Source organism: Anarhichas minor, unplaced genomic scaffold (genome assembly GCF_050575085.1).
Source record: "Anarhichas minor isolate MPS153535 unplaced genomic scaffold, ASM5057508v1 ptg000015l, whole genome shotgun sequence".
Lineage (NCBI taxonomy): Eukaryota > Metazoa > Chordata > Actinopteri > Perciformes > Anarhichadidae > Anarhichas > Anarhichas minor.
This window is the reverse complement of record NW_027466461.1, coordinates 1505957-1527500: the sequence shown is the minus strand read 5'-3', so window position 1 is coordinate 1527500 and position 21544 is coordinate 1505957. Positions and strand designations below refer to the sequence as shown.

The 21544-nt window shown below is 46.1% G+C and overlaps 1 protein-coding gene across 2 annotated transcripts in view; it reads left to right on the top strand.

The window, feature by feature from the left end:
* The window catches only part of LOC142950179 (storkhead-box protein 2-like), a 27130-nt gene extending 5850 nt beyond the window's left edge, over nucleotides 1–21280 (top strand). The window contains exons 2-5 of one of the 2 annotated variants that reach the window (XM_076092069.1): nucleotides 1712–1864; nucleotides 11632–14017; nucleotides 15442–15659; nucleotides 16239–21280. In XM_076092069.1, coding sequence (XP_075948184.1) covers nucleotides 1732–1864; nucleotides 11632–14017; nucleotides 15442–15646 — 2724 coding nt within the window. In that variant the 5' untranslated portion in view covers nucleotides 1712–1731 and the 3' untranslated portion in view covers nucleotides 15647–15659; nucleotides 16239–21280. Of the gene's footprint in view, nucleotides 1–1711; nucleotides 1865–11631; nucleotides 14018–15441 lie in introns of both variants that reach the window. The other variant, XM_076092068.1, reaches the window with a different exon arrangement.
* Nucleotides 21281–21544: the final 264 nt, after the last annotated feature.

The following is a 21544-nucleotide window of genomic DNA, read 5'->3' as shown; positions in this document are numbered from 1 at the left end:
AGACACAGCTTGTGTGTGACTGTGTGTAGGGTCCTGGGTTTGTCCTATGATCACTTTCCATGTTGAGGCCTGCAGCTGTGTGCAGTTAGTGTGTGGAGGTGGCAGGGTGGTAGTCAGGGTCCCTAGCAGAGCCTCTGCAGCTGTGCTCTGTCCTCTTCTGTCTTCACAGTCTGGTATATCATCTGTCTCTTAAACCTGTCTCTGTATATTCATTATTTTGCCACTGAATCTTTTGGTAGTTTAGCAAGTGAACCAAAAACTCATATCTACCTTATTTCCTTATTTTGGAAACAATATATACGGTGGTCAACAACAAGATACAAATCATGTTTTGCTCACTTTTGACTTGTGGTATAAATCACACACATGATGTTTGTCAATTTAGAAGATAGTTTTGCAAGTCACAAAGTTTCATAACATATGTGTACATTACAATATGATATATGCTAAAGTTCACCTCACTCACCTCCAGCTCTTTCTACAGGATTCCTAGTGATAATTATGTGTTCCCTACATCTCATCTACCATTTCACACAAACTTGTTTCTGTAGTTTCCGTGCAGATTGACTGTGGGTTCAGTGGTCGTGATCTCTAATGATGTTTTGGTTCAGTCACACTCGACAATGCTTGTTCTTTCAGGATTGGACGGGTGTCCTTTTTTAGATCTGTTAAATCAGCTGTAGTGTATTGTCTTCTGTCTTTACCTTATTTCTTCTGTAAGTTCTGCACTTTATAACTGTACTTTAGCAGGGTGGAGGACATTGTCAGAATCATCACAAATGTCATGTTTGTACGTTCATTCATTGGTGATTGCTCATTATGCTACACTCTCCTGGAATTGAAAGATGATTTTTAAAAATATATAGTGGCCAAGTGCATTTGTCTTACCAAATTGGTCATGGAACTGCAAAGTGACACCTGGTATTATCATGTCATCTCTCCATCTTATCTGAGAAGCAAAAACACAGGTTTATGCAGGTGTACATGTTGCGGTATACGTTGGATTGGAATGAGATTAACTCAGCCGGACCATATATTGTTTATTGTTTATTAACTAGATCCCCTTTAGCTGACGGCTCAGCGGCCGCTAATCTTCCTGGAGTCCGCTGAAAGGACAAAACGTAATACATACAAAACATGATACAAACAGTACAGTCAAAATAGTTAAAATAGTACAGTCAGATACAAAGTACAGTCAGAGACTAGGATGTATATTATCAGAACCGACCATATACATTATGCATCCATAACTACTACAAAGAAGGAGGTGGTCTGGCTCACATTGTGATCAGATCAGTCAGGTGTAATGCAGTATCTACACATTCTTAACAGTTTCCTTGGCTGGTGTCCACACACACTAGTTTATGACCAAATGTTTAATGAAATTACAGAATCGTATTTAAAAATGAAACTATGTATTTTGATATGTTTCTAAAGACTTAGAGACACAGAGGCACAGACAGTGTTGAGACACCTTATTGGATAATATTTATTGGATAACCAACAGTAGAAAGATGACAGGAAATGAGGGAAGAGAAAGATGGGGTCCTCAGCCAGACAACCGAGACAGCCAGGGGTTTTATTTTTGAATGTATCTGAGAGATAGATCTGAGACTGCATAGTCTACAGGTCCTTCGGGTCCTGGTTATAGCACATTTTTATCCACTATCATTCAAAGTGACTGATTTCTGTGATTTCTGTCTTTTCACAGGTGATGTGTCACCCATCAGTATGTCCCCCATCAGCCAATCGCAATTCATCCCTTTGGGAGAGGTATTGCTATTGGCTATCTCTGCTATGAACTCCGCCCACAAGCCTGTCACTCAGGAGGCCCTAACTGAACACCTGCAGACATGTTTTCCAGGTAACACCAGCTCACACACCTACACGGGTCCACAGCTAACCCCATCCATCAGCCTCTGTCTACTGCTGCACTGTTATAAATTAAATACAAAGATACAGACCATTTGTGTGTGTTTAGTGTTGTTATAGCAGCTGGTATAAAAGACTCGAGATGTTTTTGTCACCACCACCTGAAAAAGAAAATTGAATAGCTAACATTTAAAAAAATGAAATAAGTTGTATGTTTCATTCTACTAATAATATTTCCTAGTTAAATAGAATTTTGTTGAAACACATGTTGCCAACCTGGGAAGTAGACGGCCATAGACATGGTATGTCCACATGCTTCTTTTTACCCAGCAGTTTCTCCTGGAGTACATTATTTAAAGAAAAGAGACATGGGGGTTAAGGGTTTGCACCACCCAAGCGTCATGCTTAGTGGTTGGTGCTGACTGATGTCAGGGAATTTATCATTTACAATAAATGCTTCCACAGTTTGATTAAGGAAGCTCTCATAGAATCCGAGCCAAACAGGAGAGAAGAGGCCAATCCCACCCCCTCTCTCAAACCGGCCTTGCAATTATGTGTTTCAAAGTTCGATCGAAGCAAACGATGCTTGAAGCAGAGGAGGTGGGGGTCACTTTGCGACCAAAAGCGAACGTGTCCCTAATGCCGTGTTCACACCAAACGCGAATTCATCGCGCCGCGTATTCGCGTCAATCGCGCCGCCGGTCTCGCCGGGGACCATTTGTGTACATTCGCGCTGGACGCGCCGGAGAGGGGGCGTGGCTTATCGCCCTGAAAGCAGTTCAACTGTCCGCCATTAACCATGGAAAATAACCTGTATTTCTGCTTAGTACGTGTTGTGGAAGTCACAGATATCCCGGGAAACTAACCGCCGTCATGTCTGGGTTCATAACATTGTCCAGAGGACCTCCGTGGATTTTATCGAGGTGTATTCACTGTGTCTAGCAAGCCACACAAGTCGCTGTTTACTACAGCCGTATGAACACAAAATAAACTGATTTGGCTGTGATTTAACGGAAATAAACCGACAAAAATTTGCGAAATGTGCGATTTGGCGTTTGACGCGAATTTGCGTCCATCGCGCCGCGAATTCGCGTCAATCGCGCCGCGCCATCGCAAATTCGCACAGCGCCAGTCTCATCGCGTCTGTGCATAGACTTTGTATGTAATCTACTCGCGCGTTTGGTGTGAAGGCAGCATAAAAGCGGATTTTGGTCTGATTGTGCCATGAGCCAGAGATGGTGAAGCATGAATGAAGCAGCTGATGCTAACAAGCATAAGTAATGCAGTGCTCTATTATACTCTGATGATTTTTTTGGAAATACAAAATAATGCAGACTAAGTTCCCTTTGCTTTCAGTTTTATGATAAATTTAATACCTTTGAGCATTTATTATTTCCACCAAGAAAATTGTTGCGCGTGTGTAAATCTGTGAGTGAGTGTACACCTCTGTGTCTGTCTACGGTTTATATCTCACTCTGCTGCAGCAAACTGCATATTATTTTGGATAGCCAGTTATGGCTGCATGCTTGGGGACTTCTTTTGGTTGTGGTCACTCACAATTTCTCAAAACAACTTTTACTTCCTGTTTTATACTGCCACTGACTGTCTGCTGACTCCTCACTCTCTATTGTCAACCGGCCCGTGGCTGGTAGGGGCCGCTAGTGGTAACACTGCGGAGTGCATCACCGACCTCGTCGCTTTGTCCCAGTAGGTGGGATAACAGTTTGCGGTGTCTAAAGCTAACAGGCCTACCATACACACCATAGATATAAAATAAGAGTGGAACAGACACTCCCATTCAAATCAACCTAGCCGGATGATCAGAGCATGAAGGGTTGCCATTTCGAGTGTTGTAGCGGGCTAACGTCAGTATAAACTAAACAGACTTACGGTTGTAGTGGGGTAACGTCTGTAAACTAAACAGACTTACGGTTGTAGCGGGCTAACTTCTGTATAAACTAAACAGACTTATGGTTGTAGCGGGCTAACTTCTGTATAAACTAAACAGACCTACGGTTGTAGCGGGGTAACGTCTGAATAAACTAAACAGACTTACGGTTGTAGGGAGCTAACGTCTGTATAAACTAAACAGACTTACGTTTGTAGCGGGCTAACGTCAGTATAAACTAAACAGACTCACAGTTGTAGCGGGCTAACGTCAGTATAAACTAAACAAACTTACGGTTGTAGCGGGCTAACGTCAGTATAAACTAAACAGACTCACGGTTGTAGCGGGCTAACGTCAGTATAAACTAAACAGACTTACTGTTGTAGAGGGCTAACTTCTGTATAAACTAAACAGACTTACTGTTGTAGAGGGCTAACTTCTGTATAAACTAAACAGACTTACTGTTGTAGAGGGCTAACTTCTGTATAAACTAAACAGACTTACTGTTGTAGAGGGCTAACTTCTGTATAAACTAAACAGACTTACTGTTGTAGCGGGCTAACTTCTGTATAAAGTAAACAGACTTAATGTTGTAGCGGGCTAACTTCTGTATAAACTAAACGGACTTACAGCAAGCGTTGCCTTGCTACTGGAGAGGAATAAAGGATTGCTGGATTTAATGGGAGTAACAATGGGAGTAACTGGTTTTTGTAAACTTACGTGCATTGCACTGGTGACCAAAGCATCCATCATTCACCTCACACAAAATGTAGCCCTAGCAAAGTTGGTGACGTGAGTTTTCACCGTAGCAACTATCTAGAGTCGCCATTTTATTTTGCCCTCAGAGAATTATGACCGCAGGTGAAATCCTCACTGGACCCTCTGCAATTTGCATACCAGCCCCGTGTGGGAGTGGACGACGCCATCATCTACCTGCTGCAACGAGCTCAGTCGCACCTGGATGGAACCGGTGGCTCTGTGAGAATCACTTTCATTGATTTCTCCAGTGCATTCAACACCATCCAACCAGTGCTGCTGAATGAGAAGCTGCGGGTGGTGGGGGTTAACGCGTCCACCGTCTCCTGGATCACTGACTACCTCACGGGCAGACCACAGTTTGTCCGACTGGGCAGTGTGCTGTCTGATGGGGTGGTCAGTGATACTGGAGCCCCACAGGGAAATGTTCTGTCTCCCTTCCTGTTCACCTTGTACACCACTGACTTCCAATACAACTCAGGGTCATGCCATCTGCAGAAGTTCTCTGATGACTCTGCAGTGGTCGGGTGTATGAGGGACGGATGGGAGGAGGAGTACAGGACAGTAGTGGAGGACTTTGTGGAGTGGGCCGGTAGAAATCACCTGCGTCTGAACGTGGCCAAGACCAGAGAGATGGTGGTTGACTTCAGGAGGAAGACAACGGCTCCAAAACCGCTGAGAGTTCTGGGAGAGGATGTGGACATGGAGCGAAGGAGTACAAGTTCCTGGGTGTCTCCATCGACAACAGACTGAACTGGAAGACCAACATCAACGCTGTGTACAAGAAGGGGATGAGTCGACTCTTTTTCTTGAGGAAACTTCGATCCTTCAACGTGTGCAGCAAGATGTTGGAGATGTTCTACCAGTCTGTTGTGGCCAGTGCACTTTACTTCGCTGTAGTCTGCTGGGGGAGCAGCATTGGAGCCGGAGACACCAACAAACTTAACAAACTGATTAAGAAGGCCGGCTCCATCATTTGCTGCAAACAAGACTATCTGGAAGAGGTGATGGAGAGGAGGACACTGAAGAAACTATTATCCATATTGGATAACCCGGATCAACCTCTCCACCATCTACTGCAGGGACAGCGGAGCACTTTCTCCAACAGACTGATCCAGCTCCGCTGTTACAAGGACCGGTACAGGAGAACATTCCTGCCCACTGCCATTAGACTCTATAATAAATCGCCTCTGGCCGGATCATCCTCCACATAACTACACACTGCTACACTGTTGTTTGCTGGTGGTTGATTTTTGCACTACTGTTTTTCACCTAGTTCAGGGGTCGGCAACCTGCGGCTCTTTAGCCTCTCTGTTGCGGCTCCCTGAGGTCCCCAACTGGCGCACCGGATCCGGACCCAGGAACTAAAAACCGATAGATAATTCGGAATTATACATATTGGGCACCGAGTTTAAACTCTAACCGGCGCCTCTTATTCAGCCGTTACGGCACTTGTTCGACGGTGCAGGAAACACATCGACCAATGCATTGCAAATCACATCACGTGATGCAGCTCAGCCAATCAAATATGGGTATTCTGACAAGTTTCCTGACTCGAGAGAGGTTTACACACCGTGACACACGGGGCTGAGACGAGGAAATAGAAAGAAGAGCAGGGAAATTGCGCTGATAGAAGAAGTTATCTCACATGACGTTCTCCAAAAAGAGAAACGTGTTCAGAGAGAATATAATTTATAAGCAAGAATGAACAGAATCTTATATGTTAATTATTCCCACAGGCAGTTAAATCCTCTACCCCTGTCAAGCGCTTTCCCCTGCAGGTGGCTAATCATGATTTTCAGACCCCCGCCCTGTGTAAACTATCAATGGATAAATCCAAAAAAAGAAAAGTCACGGAGGAAAATAGAGAGTTTGACTCTGCGTGGACGTCTTCATTTGCTTTCACTGCCAACGATGCTGACTTACATGTGTGCTTCCAGAACAAGCACACAGCATGTGCTGAAAAGTGTCACGCTGGAGATGAGCGAAAAAGAGCGAATTCTCAGCTGCTGCAGCAAACTCTCCTCTTCATAAGAGCTTGATATTGTTATAACAGGTAAAATTGCAAAATAAATGTCAAGAACTGTCTTTATCCTCGTTCTATATTTTCATAAATACAACAAACTATAGTTTTTCGGTGTGGCTTTGTGGCACAAAGGTGCCAAAGCACACTGACTGTAATCCTGCGGGTTTAATAATAATAATGATAATAATCTTTGTCCAAAAGTTTGGCGCGCTTCTCCTCACACAGCGTTGCCAACAGCGGCGTGAAAAATACACAAGAGGGAGAGACGAGGAAAGACATGGCAGAGCAGGACAATAGTTATGTAAGCTGTAAAAGATAAAACATAGGACAATCTCCAAATGAGAAAGATTGCCAGAGAGATCAGAGTCTCTCTCTCTCTCTCTCTCTCTCTCTCTCTCTCTCTCTCTCTCTCTCTCTCCACACACATATGACATGGAGATATTCAGTCAAAGGCATTGTTAGACCTCCTGTCTGTCTGTCTCACTCACTCACTCAGTCCATCTAACTGTCTGTCTGCCTGTCTCACTCACTCACTCTGTCTCTCTCTCCTCTCTGTCTGTCTCTCTCTCCCTCTCTGTGTCTCTATCATACAGTCATTCAGGTCTTAGATATTTTTAGAGGACTTTTCCCCTCTCACCCCCCCCCCCCCCCCCCCCATTTCACATTCAAGTCCCACAGAATGAATTCTAACTGGAATGCTTGTGATGAAGCCTCTCATTTTAGTGTCAAACATTATGATCTCCTCTCCCCCTCTCTCACCCACCCAGTCCCACCCTTTCAAAATAAAAGCCCCACAAATACAAGTTTCAATCCAAGAGTATGAATCTAAAATGCAGAAAAGAGAGTAGCGCTATCTCAATTGAACCTGAACGACACTACCGGTAACATTGGCGTGTGTATATATTGCGATTTCTTCGGGCAGTAGAAGCCACACTGTCAAAATTTCTTTAGGAATTTTCTAGTTATTATTAAGCCCGATTGATAATATACAGTGTCCTTCAATCAGAGGATCGGCAGTTCGATCCCCGGCTCCGCTAGTCACATGTCGATGAGCAAGACACTTAACCCCAAAAACCCGTAGCTGTGCCTACAGTGTGTGAATGTGATAGGCAGGTGTCACTTAGCCCCTGCCATCAGTGTGTCAATGGGTGAATGATGACAAGTAGTGTGAAAGCACCTTGAGTGGTCGGAAAGACTAGAAAGAGATATACAAGTCCATTTACCATTACCATTTAGTAGAAGACAAGTTCTCCCCTGATGCAATGAGATATGTGATACGGCATATTTGGATTTTTATTACATTGTGTGAGCGTGTTGATGTCGAGATTACTCCGTCCTGAATCCAGAACAGCAGCTTTCAGACACAGACTGCTTCTGTCTCGCTTCTGGCCTTCTTATCAACAAGAAGGAGGGGAAAGGTGTGTGTGTGTGTGTGTGCACAGTCTGTCTGTCTGCATGGAGTTACATCATCCTGGCTGGGCTGAAAGGCTGCTATGATGTAACTGGCAGTAATACCTTGAGACTGACAGTGGGAGAGAGAGATGGAGAGAGATACAGACAGAGAGAGAGAGGTTAATGGAGGGAAGAGAAAGGAGGAGAGAACACAAAAGAAGGAAAGAGAAGAAGTAGAGAGGATACAGAAGGCATTTGTAAACTGAAGTGAAGGCGTACACTGTAACAGAAAGAGGACGGCTGACTGTGGATCTGCTCACTGAAGTGACTGGTCAAATCACAAATAGTCCTGATGTTCCAGTTAAGGAAACGTTATTGTAGAACAAGTGGAAGGAATAGTTGAAGCCTGTATTTGTGTGTGAGTGTGTTTCTTACAGTTCAATGGACGCACACAGCAGTCAAAAGAAACGCAGTAACATCTGTTTTGTGCTTAACTGGTCGATTGGAATCTGAAGGAAGGAAGTTTGTACATAAATATAATTTAAATGGATAGAAGAGCGAGGACAGCAGGAGCCTTCTTCCAACACTCCAGGTGTCTCTGTAGAAACATTTGAATTAGGTCATCAGTTATAGATTTTCTTCGAAAGAAGATAAAAAAACATATTTGATAATTATAAATGATACTGAGATTTGGTAATGGTTTATTTTAACCAATTATTCTTGTTTATATTTTGATCTCCCTCTTGCCTCTCTAAAAAAAGGAGAGACTCCAGCTTTCTGAACTTGATGATTATCTTTTCAACTATTTGTACACAGCCTAAATGTTTTAAATATCATATACATAAGGTAGAGAAAGGAACAGGATGATGGTTCTAAAAAAAACACCTTCCAGACACAGAAAATGCACAAGTGTAATCATTTGTGAAGAAGTGTCCCCAACATCTCTCAAAACCCCACAAGTCCAGTATTAGGTCTATTCTTCTCTTCACTCTGAATGACATCATCACTAGGATGGCTTCTGTCCATCTCTGTCATATTGACACACAGGACCCATGGACATTCAGCTGGATGTTAGGGTGGAGCAGTTAGGGGTTTGGTGCGACTGTGGCTAAGGGGATAGCAGGGCCACCTTTCAGTCAGAGTGGTGGTGGTTCAATCCCCGGCTCCGGCTCTGCTAGTCGCATGTCGATGTGTCCTTGAGCAAGACACTTAACCCCAAAATTGCTCCCGTAGTTGTGCCTACGGTGTAGAAATGTGATAGACTCTGAATTGTAAGTCGCTTTGGATAAAAGCGTCTGCTAAATGACTGTAATGTAATGTAATGGTGCCTTGCTCTAGGGAACCTTGGCAGTGCCCAGTAGGTGAACCGGCACCTCTCCAGCTCCCACTCCACACTTGAACCTCCTCCTTTTCCACAGCCAAGTCCTCCCAGACTGAGCTACTGTCGCCCCATATGAAAAGGATTCTTACATGAAGGAATAACTGAAGCACATAACTACAGTTCTTTAAATTGTTCTCTACTGGATAACATTCAAAGGCCATTTCATGGCTAACAGCAGACCGTGTCAGCTTTATCATTTATATGTAAAACCAAAGCAAATGCTCATTTCTATAACTGTGAAAGTTTGAGATTTTCACATCACAGGTGATTAAGGGTTAGAGTTAGTTTGAATGCACATGGAATTTAAAATGTGTGTGTTGACATGGAGACTGGTATACAAGTTTAGTGTGGTAGAACTGTAGTATAACTGGCATGATTAGGTATTTCTCATAGTCATAGATAAGGTGAGTTGAAAAGAGGAAACATCACTGACAAAGTTGAGATATTGATATTATTCACATATTCACACCGTCTCTCCTCAAAGGCATACATGTTGTTGCATGTTGTAGGTGTTAAAAGTGACAGAGGTGTTGAGAATGAAAGGGGAGAGCAGAGGGAGAAGTTAAAATCCTGCATACTTTCATACCTCCACACAGCTGGCCAATCACTGCATAAAATGGGCTGCGTTGTCTGATTGTTTGTTCCAGAAAGTTAGAAACGCACACTATGTTTAAAGCACAATGAGGCCTTTACATAATCAATGTCTGTGCAGGGATGCAGCTCTAATCAACCTTTCAACCATCGGGGAAAACCAGTTATCTTTCATCTGGCTTCTTTTAATATTTATTCATTACTGTATTTGCAGGGCTCAACACTAACTGTTAAAAGTTGTTGTAATCGTGGAAACCAGGCATTAGCTTGTGGTTGCTGAAATAAAAAATGTGTCTGCCATTTTTAGTCACCTTAAATTTGAGTTACATCTGTATGCTGATCTCAAATGTCAGCTTGATAGTGAAAATGTGAATGTTGTAGATGCTTTTCAGGATAATTTTCTGTCCACCTCAAAGTGCACGCAAGGAAACACACCAACACACGTACAGCAGCGGAGTCACGTTACAGCAGCCGGGTCACGTTACTGCAGCAGGGTCACGTTACAGCAGCCGGGTCACGTTACTGCAGCTGGGTCACGTTACAGCAGCGGGGTCACGTGCTGCAGCGGGGTCACGTTACAGCAGCGGGGTCACGTGCAGCAGCGGGGTCACGTGCCTGCAGCGGGGTCACGTGCCTGCAGCGGGGTCACGTTACTGCAGCGGGGTCACGTTACAGCAGCCGGGTCACGTTACAGCAGCGGGGTCACGTTACTGCAGCGGGGTCACGTGCTGCAGCGGGGTCACGTTACTGCAGCGGGGTCACGTTACTGCAGCGGGGTCACGTTACAGCAGCCGGGTCACGTTACAGCAGCCGGGTCACGTTACTGCAGCGGGGTCACGTGCTGCAGCGGGGTCAGATTACTGCAGCGGGGTCACGTTACTGCAGCGGGGTCACGTTACAGCAGCGGGGTCACGTGCTGCAGCGGGGTCACGTTACTGCAGCGGGGTCACGTGCTGCAGCGGGGTCACGTTACTGCAGCGGGGTCACGTTACTGCAGCGGGGTCACGTTACAGCAGCGGGGTCACGTGCTGCAGCGGGGTCACGTTACAGCAGCGGGGTCACGTTACTGCAGCGGGGTCACGTTACAGCAGCGGGCTCACGTGCTGCAGCGGGGTCACGTTACTGCAGCGGGGTCACGTTACTGCAGCGGGGTCATGTTACTGCAGCGGGGTCACGTTACTGCAGCGGGGTCACGTTACAGCAGCCGGGTCACGTTACAGCAGCCGGGTCACGTTACAGCAGCGAAGTTGGGATAAACATTTTTCTGTTTGTCCCCGCTTGTTATACGTTGAAAAGTGGTATCAAGCCTTTCTGACGAGGCTTGATTTGAATGTTTTTACAAACTGCGACTGCAGTGTATATATATTTATGAGGATAATATTACACCTGCGTTTTTTACAGATTATTTTTTTAGTTTGCTGTCTACAGTAAATGAAACACCAAAACCAAGTGTGGAATACTTCAAATGTTTCTACCCTCTTATTCTACAAATTGTTTTTAAAAAGACCCAAAAAAGACATTTAGTTCAAAGGACCTGTAGGGGCCCTTAATGTTGGCAAGATGAAGAATAGTTTCATAACTGTTTTTACTGTTTTTTACATTACTGTTACTGTTTTTCATAAACAGTGTGATTCCTTGGAATTAAACCGAATAAAAAGAGAATGTAATGTGGACCTGTGTGAAATGTATCTGCTCTAACTACTTCTTGTCTCTGATTTTGTTCAGGTGTTCCCACACCAACAGAGGAGGTTCTGCACCACACGCTGAGCATGCTGGTCCGTGAGCGGAAGATCTACCCAACACCAGACGGATATTTTATTGTAACCCCTCAGACTTACTTCATCACTCCGAGCCTAATCCGAACCAGCTCCAAGTGGTACCACTTAGACGAACGTTCTGCTGACCGACACCAGCAGCAGCAGCAGCATCAGAACCAACAGCAGCATCAGCAGACGCAGTGCACCTCCCCTCTCTCTGGCACCATAACCCCGTCCACCTCTGGAGCCGTGCGCGATCGAACACACCCAAAGTCCAGCCAAAACCACAGTGGAGGAGGTGGGGATTCTTTTTACAACAACAGTTACCGTGGAGACGACCCCCCTAGCCACCACACCACCCTGCAGCGTCGATCTCCCAAAGACCACCGGGAGACGTACTCGTCCCCGCACTCCCCACAAACACCCCCTCAGCAAGCAGCAGGCAACACAGAAAAGAGTCGCAGCACCCTTGGGTTCCCCTTCAAGACGGACACGCTCACCAAACACCGAAGTGGGGGAGGAGGGGGGGGAACTGGAGAGGTAGAGAAACAGGCAGGTGGAGGAAGTGGTACAGGAAGTCGGAAATTTGGTTTGAAGCTGTTCCGTCTGAGCTTTAAGAAGGACAAGACCAAGCAGCTGGCCACCTTCTCTGCACAGTTCCCCCCAGAGGAGTGGCCGCTCCGCGACGAGGAGGCACCCAGCCAGCTGCCACGCAATGTAGAGATGGAGATCATCCGCCGAATCAACCCTGACCTCACTGTGGAGAACCTCGCCCGGCACACAGCGGTCATGAAGCGCCTCGAAGAAGAGCGTGCGCAGAGGAGCAAAGCGTCATCAGCCAATCAGAGCTCCAGGAGTAGGAGAAGCGGGGGTAGACACAGGAAGCAGTCTCAGACCAAACTCAGCCGCTCACATAGCAAGACGAGAGCGCCCCGCGGCGAGCCCGCCGATGGTTCCCACCTGGAGCTGGCCGACAGGGACTACAGAGCCTACTCGTCCTCACTGGCTCGGTCACCGAGGGAACACGCCCTGGCCATGGAGCGGCAACGGGCCCGCCTTCACCTGGCACATAGCAACCCCAACATCCTCGACTCTTCCCACCTGCCTGTCACGCCAGAGTGGGATGTGTCCGGAGAGCTTGCCAAGCGGCGCACAGAAATGCCTTTCCCCGAGCCAAGCCATGGCCCATCAGCCCACCACTCCAAAGTCCACCGCTCACACTCCCACACCCAGGAGAGGAAGTCCAGGAACGAGCGCAGCGACAAGGCAAAGGAACGCTCCAGGTCCATGGACAATTCCAAAGGACCACTTGGAGCTGGGATTATTGGACCACCTGATTATTACGACGACCGGAGCCGTTACTATACTGACGATGGCACCCTGCGAGCCAATCAGAGCTCTTCTCACTACTCTCGTGCCCCCCCTCCTTCAGCTAAACTGCCTGTGGATTCTCTGGGGTTGGATAGCGGCAGGAGTTTAGAGAAGAGTAAGAGCAGGGACAGCCTGCCGGCATACTCACCCAAACCACTACCCATCGCCGTCCCTCCTGATGATTACTTCCAATGCGCTGGCTCCTCTGAGGCTGCTCTCACAGCAGCTAACCCACTGGGAACTCTAGGCAAAAGTAGCCATGAGGGATTAAAACTAGGCAGCGCCGACAGGCAAATGGACAGACAGACACCCCATCCTCTAGAAAGTAAGGAGGACTTGTCAAAGGTGGGACCTAAGGGTGGCAGCCTGCCTCCAATACCCCTGTCTATCCCTGACCCCCCCCTTCCTAATGGAAGACCTCCCCACAGTGCCTCCTCTGGTCAGGAGAAACGTAAGGAGATCTTTAGTAAAGACACACTCTTCAAACCTCTTCCCAGCCTCCCTTTGCCAGGCTACAGCTCCCTGAGAAAACCCCCAGCCCTCACCTCCTCTCCTCTGTCCTCATCCTGCGATGCACTTGATTCCCAGGAGGCCTTTGATGCTCCCAAACCTCTGGTGGCCACACCGTCCATTCCCCAACAGGGCATTGAACCCACTACCAGTGCTGCAGAGGCCTCCTTTGACTACTACAACGTCTCAGACGACGATGAACTGGAGGAGGGGGGGAACAAAAGTCGAGGAGAGGACGAAAAGGCTGGAGGAGGTGTCGGGATGGGTGGAGGTGGAGCAGGGACCATGCAGTGGCTATTGGAGCGAGAGAAGGAGAGGGATCTACAGAGGAGGTTTGAAAGAACCCTCACCTTCCCTGGTGCTAAAGAGAACCTTCCAGAGCCCAGTCAGAACCAGCAGTCAGCCCACTCTGCTAGACTTGACAGTATGGACTCCAGCTCCGTCACTGTTGACAGTGGATTCAACTCACCACGGTGAGAACATGTATTTACACACTGCATGCATACAATATAGGCATATTTACAACTCTCATTTTCCATTTATCTGATGCAATGGCCTGCATTGTTGAATAGCAAAACGTTTCCACTCATTTCTCTTCAGAGGCAAGCTGATTGTTTTGTAGCCTCACTGGCACACCAGAAAGGAGAGATTGCAAGAACAAATCATGTCCTTCTTTGTGATGTTGTGAAACAAGTATTATCCGTAGTTTTTCAGTATATGTATACAACGATCCACAGGCTGATGTGTATAGAAGTGTGTACAGTATCTGGATGAGTCATCAGAATAAGCTGTCACACCTGTGTCTTAAGTTAGCATTTAATAGGATTCATTTACTGAATCAGAATTCCTTATTAAATCCAAAGAGCATGCAGTAGAAGCACTGCTGGGTCCTCATCACACTGGCGCTCTTTGGATCCTTCAGGTTAACTCTGCTTCATTCATCTTGTGAAGGGCTCATTGCATGGGGGAAATTCATTATGGTCTCAAAAAAGTACAACTTGACAGGTCTGATAAGTGATTCTGGATCCCAAATGGAACCAGCTATCTGAACCCAAGCCTACCATTTTCTTTAACACACCATATAGTAAATAATATATTTTGGCTCTGCAGCTGCTGACATAGTGGTAAAAAACGAATAAGTAGTTATTGTTGTCGGCCCTGAAATTCCATATTGGTGCATCTTTGATTGTTGTGGCTGATACCAATACAAAAGCCACTAAAATGTGAAGATGGCATTAGACATTTCTAGTATTTTTTTAATACAGCACCAGTGTTCAGAGAGCCTCCACCACGTCTAGAATAAAGAACGCGCCCCCCATGCTCTCAGCTCTGATCCTGGATGTGTTTTTGAACCAGACACTGGTACAACTCCACTACTGCTGTGACCAGAAGAGACGCTCTGTGGAAGAGCTGAACTGTGACCAGGACACACTCCTGTGTTGTTTGGAAATCTGACATTTTCACATGACAGATGATGAACAAAGGCATTCAAGTGTGAGTGTAGCTGTTGTAAGAGTTGAGTGTGGGGCAGCAGCAGACTGACTCATATTTATCAAAATTCAAAGTCAGTCAGTCAGTAATGTTATTGAGCATGTACAGTATATGAATAAATAAATAAAACCTTTAGGGAAGAACAAGCAGGAACCACAAGCTGAATTAAAGAAATAGAAAGGCAGACACATTGTGATGTGTGGATGTGCATAGAGAGTATTGTGGCCACTGTTAGAATGTAGCTCGAGTCATCCGTGTCCTTGTTAATGCACATTCCTCTGTGATGTGAGTGTGTGGTCTGCTGTCTGTTTCCTCTCGTTTGTCTCAACAGAAGCGGGAGCTTCAAGCACTTCATGTGGTGTTGTGGTTCTATCATTTCTCATTGTGTGTCACTGTCTCTCTGCAGAACAAGGGAGAGCCTAGCGTCTAACACCTCTTCCATAGTGGAGAGCAACCGTCGGCAAAACCTGGCGCTGAGCCCCGGCCACCTCGGCATCACCACCGGCACCGCCACCCCCTTCTCCTTCCGCGCCATCCCAGAACCTGCCGGCACCCAACCGGAGAAACTCCAGAAGCCCAGCGCTTGCCTTGCGTCAATCACCAGCGTCTAGGGGCGGAACTACTGTAAGAACTGGGTGGAGCCCCAGGAGCCTATGGAGAGGGGCCAGAAAATAAAAGTCCCACCCCCAAGGACTGTTACATCTTTAGACTGACATCAGTGGAGCTGCCACAGGCCACTGTGGCACTATAGCTATTAACACACACACACGAACAGAGAGAGACATTTAGACCACCAGGAAACTGCTCTCTGTCGCTCTCACACACACACACACACACACACACACACACACACACACACACACACACACACACACAGACATATACACACACACACACAGACATATATATACACACACACAGACATATATATATACACACACACACACACACAGACATATATATACACACACACACACACAGACATATATATATACACACACACACACACACTCAGACATATACACACCAGGCCACTGGGCAGACTCTGACCATGTCATTCTACAGCCTCTAGTTTACACACTGCTGTTGTGTTGTTTCACTATCACGTGGGTTCTAGTGTGCGTGTGTGAGTGCGTGTGTGTGTGTGGGTTATGTTTGTATAATCTGTAATCTCAGGTCATGTTATTTCCACTCTCATTCCAGCTGCTCCAGATCAGCGCATCTCCCTCTAGTGGTGTCTGGTGGTACTACACACTGAAGAGACGCTGCTCTGCTGACTGCTGTTACTGATGGTACACACATTGTCACTGATCCAGCTCCTACTCACTTGTATCTGTTAGCTCTTCTCTAAATTCACCACCGGCAGACACCTTGTAAGGTGCAGTGCCACAAGAAATGACAATTAATGACCATCTGTCCAAAGTGCATCAACAAAGTGAGGGAGTTAGACGGTCCAATGAGTAACCTGTAACCAGGGCTGTTTTCACTAGAACACTCTGCAGAATGAAGCTGAGCAGTTCTTGTGTCTGCTGGATGCCATGATGCCCATTTGAACTGGCTGAACACTGTAGTGGCAGTTTCGACCAGCTGCTGTCAGATATGTGGACAGCTCCAGGGATGAGACTTCTGATTCGACTCTTTCATGGGGGCAGATCTTCCTCCACTGTTCTCTCTTTTTAACGTTACCTCTCATGTCCACGGGATGCAGCTCATGGCTCTGTCATGGCTGCTCTTTTCTCCACAATAGGCAGTAACAGATACGTTGAGTACGATGGCCCCGGCAGCTCAACACACTGCTCTTAAGGCCACAAGACGAGACTTTATTGATCCCTGGGGGGAGAGTCACACGACAGAAAACCAATTCTATTTGAAAGAAATATTCAAGAAATCAGAGAGGTGACAGTATACACATGCCTAACACATTATAAGTGAGTTTATATATACAGTGTATAAATGCCTATATTTATGACAGTTGACATGAAATTAATATTTAATGACATGCTGCATTTTGTTATTGACTTTGTCTTTATGTACATATAGAATAACTACTTTTCTTGTTTGTTGAGAGTCACTTCACAGCCGTGTTCAGATATGAGATGTTGAGGTCCTGCCGATGATGTCAGCCTGTAACATGTACATGTAAACGTATTCATGCTGACTGCTGAGGTAGCTCATTTCACATGACATAATAACATGTCCACTATGTCCGTCGCAATACTAAACATTCCTTTTAATAACCCGAGCTGAGATTGATGGATGTTAGTGATGAATAGCAGGGTGGTGGTGGAGGCCATTGTTGGAGTTTAACTTGCAGCTGGATTTGATCCAGACTGCTCATCTAGTTACGTCGGTCCTTATTCATCAGAACTTAATCAGTTCGGTTAATTGTTCTTCGTTCAGTCGGGTTATGCTGACCAGCACACGGTCGCCATGCTCTGTTCTCATGAAGCCCACAGCACAATGCACGTCTGTTGAGACGTTAGCCACGTATGCTATGCAGGAAACAGACGAGGCTCATTGTGCAATGAACCGGAACACAAACTGACATGGACCAAGGGTGGAGATGCCATTATATTCATGATTTATTTATTCACTTGTATCAGCAGTGAGCTGACACACGTACACCTGAGGAGGAATAGAGCAGCCATCGCGTTCATGTAATTCCCTTTTGTTAACGCTCCTTAGAGCTCAGGTGAGACCTCAGGTGTCCAGAGGGTGGAGACCAGCTCGATGTAACGACTCATTCATGGAGGAGCTGTGAAGGAGCCATCGCCTTGCTTCTGCCCGACAGTATGAACCTCAGCGCTATGTGGCAACATCACAGCAGGACCTCGATATAAGACAGAAACAGAAGGAAAGATAAACAGCGTTAGAAACAAAGCCCCTTAATTCCAGAGCAGTGCAGACGAGATAAAGGTGTTACTGCTTGAGGACGTGACGCTGCGTCCTGTGGACATGAGGGGCTACAGTCGCATCCCTGTTGAGTTTCACAGCTAAGCTGTTAGCTGACTTCCTGTAGCCAGCAAACACCACTGTCTGTTTTCACTTTTAAATGAAATGCTGGCATCAGACAAAGTAGACGCTGCTGCAGGTGTACGGTCATTAGGAGCAGCTGTACTTGAGGTGGCTGAGCGTCCAGCAGAGAAAATGAGACATGAGGGGATAGAGACAACTCATCCAGACCAGTGTTATAGACAACAAGCAGGGACGACACTTTGTTTTTTGGTTTCAGTATTTCTTTAGTTGCACACAACATTACCATGAATTCACATTTCTGTCAGGTTCATGGCTACTTGAGTATTTCTTCAAAAGGTTTGAGTCACATCCCTGAGCCACTCTCACTCCTGGTGCTACGATGTATTATGGCCAGTGACGGCCATGATAATAGTCATAATAAAAAGGTGATGAGAGAGTTGGAATATAGTAAATGGATGCTTACAATTGTATAATAGGTTTCACCTGCATACGTTTGGCTATGACCATTTAGTCCCTTCTATGAAGCATGCGGGTGAACAGGACTGGGATCACACAGTGACGGACAGACGCTGACTATGGCACAGGGACGCGTGGAATAAGACCGCTCTCAACATGTGTCGGTCTCATTGTAACCAGACCTGAGCTGAGCTGGATTTACCCATCTCGAAAAAACCTGCAGTCCTATAGGCCAATCATTTCCCATCCCTCTATAGGCTCAGGGAGCTGTCAGTCATCCCAGTGTTGTCGTCCAATAGGCTCCTCTACAACTACCTCCACAGCAGCAAAAACACAGCCCGTCCTTTCTACTATCTCACTGTCATCAGCCTCTAGCCTGTGAATGTCTGCACACACTCGCACACACACACACATATACGCACTAACACACTACACATCAAAGTGCTGGACTCCCTATTGTTTTCCTTTCTTCACTAACAATGTTCTTCTCATGGTACACGATAGCATTGTGGTTCAGCTGCTAACCCCCGCAGCCCAAACACACTCCTGATCCTCCTCCTCCTTCTGCTGCTGCTCCTCCTCATCCTGCTGCTGCTGCTCCTCCTCCTCCTTCTGCTACTGCTCCTCATCCTGCTGCTGCTGCTCCTCCTCCTCCTCCTGCTGTTCCTCCTCCTCCTCCTTCTGCTACTGCTCCTCCTCCTCATCCTGCTGCTGCTCCTCCTCCTCCTGATCCTCCTTCTGCTACTGCTCCTCCTCCTCCTCCTGATCCTCCTCCTCCTTCTGCTACTGCTCCTCCTCCTCATCCTGCTGCTGCTCCTCCTCCTCCTGATCCTCCTCCTCCTGCTCCTCCTCATCCCGTTCTCTAGTGGTACCTGACTTCCTGTGCAGTGAACCTCTTTCCTGATCCCAGTGAGGGACTTCAACCCAAATAGTGTTGTCACAATATCCTGACATCCAGCTATGCAAGCTAGCCCGCTGTGACCCGACACAAAGAAGAGAACCTCCCATTCAGTGAGGATATGCACACTGTAGGACTCATACATTTTGTTCAGACATGAGCTGCAGATGAAATGTACATCACATGGACCCTCATAGGTACGTGTAAAGTCTAAATTAGCCTTGAGGGGCTCACAATGCTTGAAACAAACTAGTTGATCCAGCGTGACGTCTTCTACCTGTTCCCCAGTGTGCTCTCATTTACCTTACTGGAAACAATATCTGTAGAGTTTGTAGCCAAGCACTTCATTTGAAGTGTGCTGGCCCTTTAAGTGTGCCTCAGTAAAAGATACAAGTGTAGCTGCTTTTAGTTAAACAGTGGTGTATATCAGGATACGTGTCGCTCTCACCTCGAGTTAGTTTGCCCGCTGTATGGTAGGACCTAATGAATTAAAACAAATAGATTTATTTTCATGTATCTCGTGGAGCTCAATGTGAGGTGCTCAGTTCCTTCTGCCCAGCTGTCCTTGTCACAGCTAACTCTACTGTTGGTCTGGGCGACCAGTAACCCTCACTGGCTTCCCACCTGCAAACACATTGTGTTTGTGGGAATCGAACCCCTGAAATGGTAGACTGGAACTTGAACTCTTCGCCGCCATGTGCTGAGAACAAATGGAACAAACACCTCTTCCATGAAACTCCTTTCATCCCTGTAACATTCGGTCTTACTCTGCATCTTGCCACTACAAAGGGGTACAACCTCATGTCCTACCACTACAGGTAAACGCTTCAGCTCTGTACCAGGGAACTGCTTTATAGTCTCCCCCTAAAGGACTGATGCTGGTGTTCTACGGACATGGTCACTAATCTATCAATACCTGATGATTCTAATCTCTATTCCACAGTTGGAAGAGATTTATAGTCTTCAGTATTCTCTACAATGTCAGCAGTGTTCTAATACCACTGAAGGGTTTTAGTCCCTCTTCTGTCCATACTCTGGAGTATATGTATCCGTAATAAGGTTTTTGTCACTGCTCTTACCCAACAGTAAGCTTCCAATCAATTACAGTAGTGCTTTACTTTAATTGGACTAGAATTGGATTCTAGTCCAATTCTACCTCTACAGTAGGGTTTGTAGTGCCATCTGTTCCCACATAGTTTAGCCTTATCTATGACACACAGATTCTGTTTGTCAAGTTCTAGTCTCTGTTCCACCTTTACCATTTAGACGGTGCCCTGTTCCTACAAATACAGCGGTTTCAGTCCCTGTTGTACCACTGATCTTGGGTTTACCACTATACTGGAGTTGAGTTCTTGTCCCTACAGTGAAGTTTAATCTCTATTGTCCCCACAACTCTGAGGGTTTAGCTCTGGTTCCACAGCCATAGTGGGGTTATTGTCCCTGTTCCACCAATAAAATGACTGTGGCTCCCTGCATGGTGGAGGTCATGGGTTCCATCCTTTATGTCTGATGATTGCACTGCCCCCCCCCCCAATTCCTCCCTGCTACTGTCTGGCCCAGTGGCCCCTCCATCAACCCCTTGTCTCCTCCAGCCACAGCCCTGTAACCTTCCATCCCTTTTCTACACTGACAGTCCATGAAATGTCTTCCCTTAACATCGGCGGTGGTTTATAAAATGGAGGTTCAACAATAACATTGTTTCTAATGGTGACGGTATGTCATACCTGTAAATGATGTTTATCTGTCATGCCTAGTCAAATAATTTAAACAATAAAAAGAGGGATTTTTTTAAATGTCTATAATATCTGAAAGTCCCTTTGATGTGTAGTACTGGTGTTAACGTTGTTGTAGTGTATGTGATACCCTAATGGGATTGTGTTACTTTTTAAGATAATAAAATAACAATGTTTGGTTACACCACTGTTGTGTGTTTTAATGTGATCATCTGTTTTATGAGAGCTCAACACTGATAGCACAGGGACATACACCGTAGGAGCCAATATTCAGCTGGGGTCACGATAGAAGGAGTGTGATAATGAGCACATTGATAATACACTTTATTTGTATAGCACCTTCCATACAAAAAATACAGCACAAAGTGCTTTCCAATGAAGGAAGATAGACGTGGAATGAACATTTAAAAAATGTAAGACTTCCATCCATCCATCCATCCATTTTC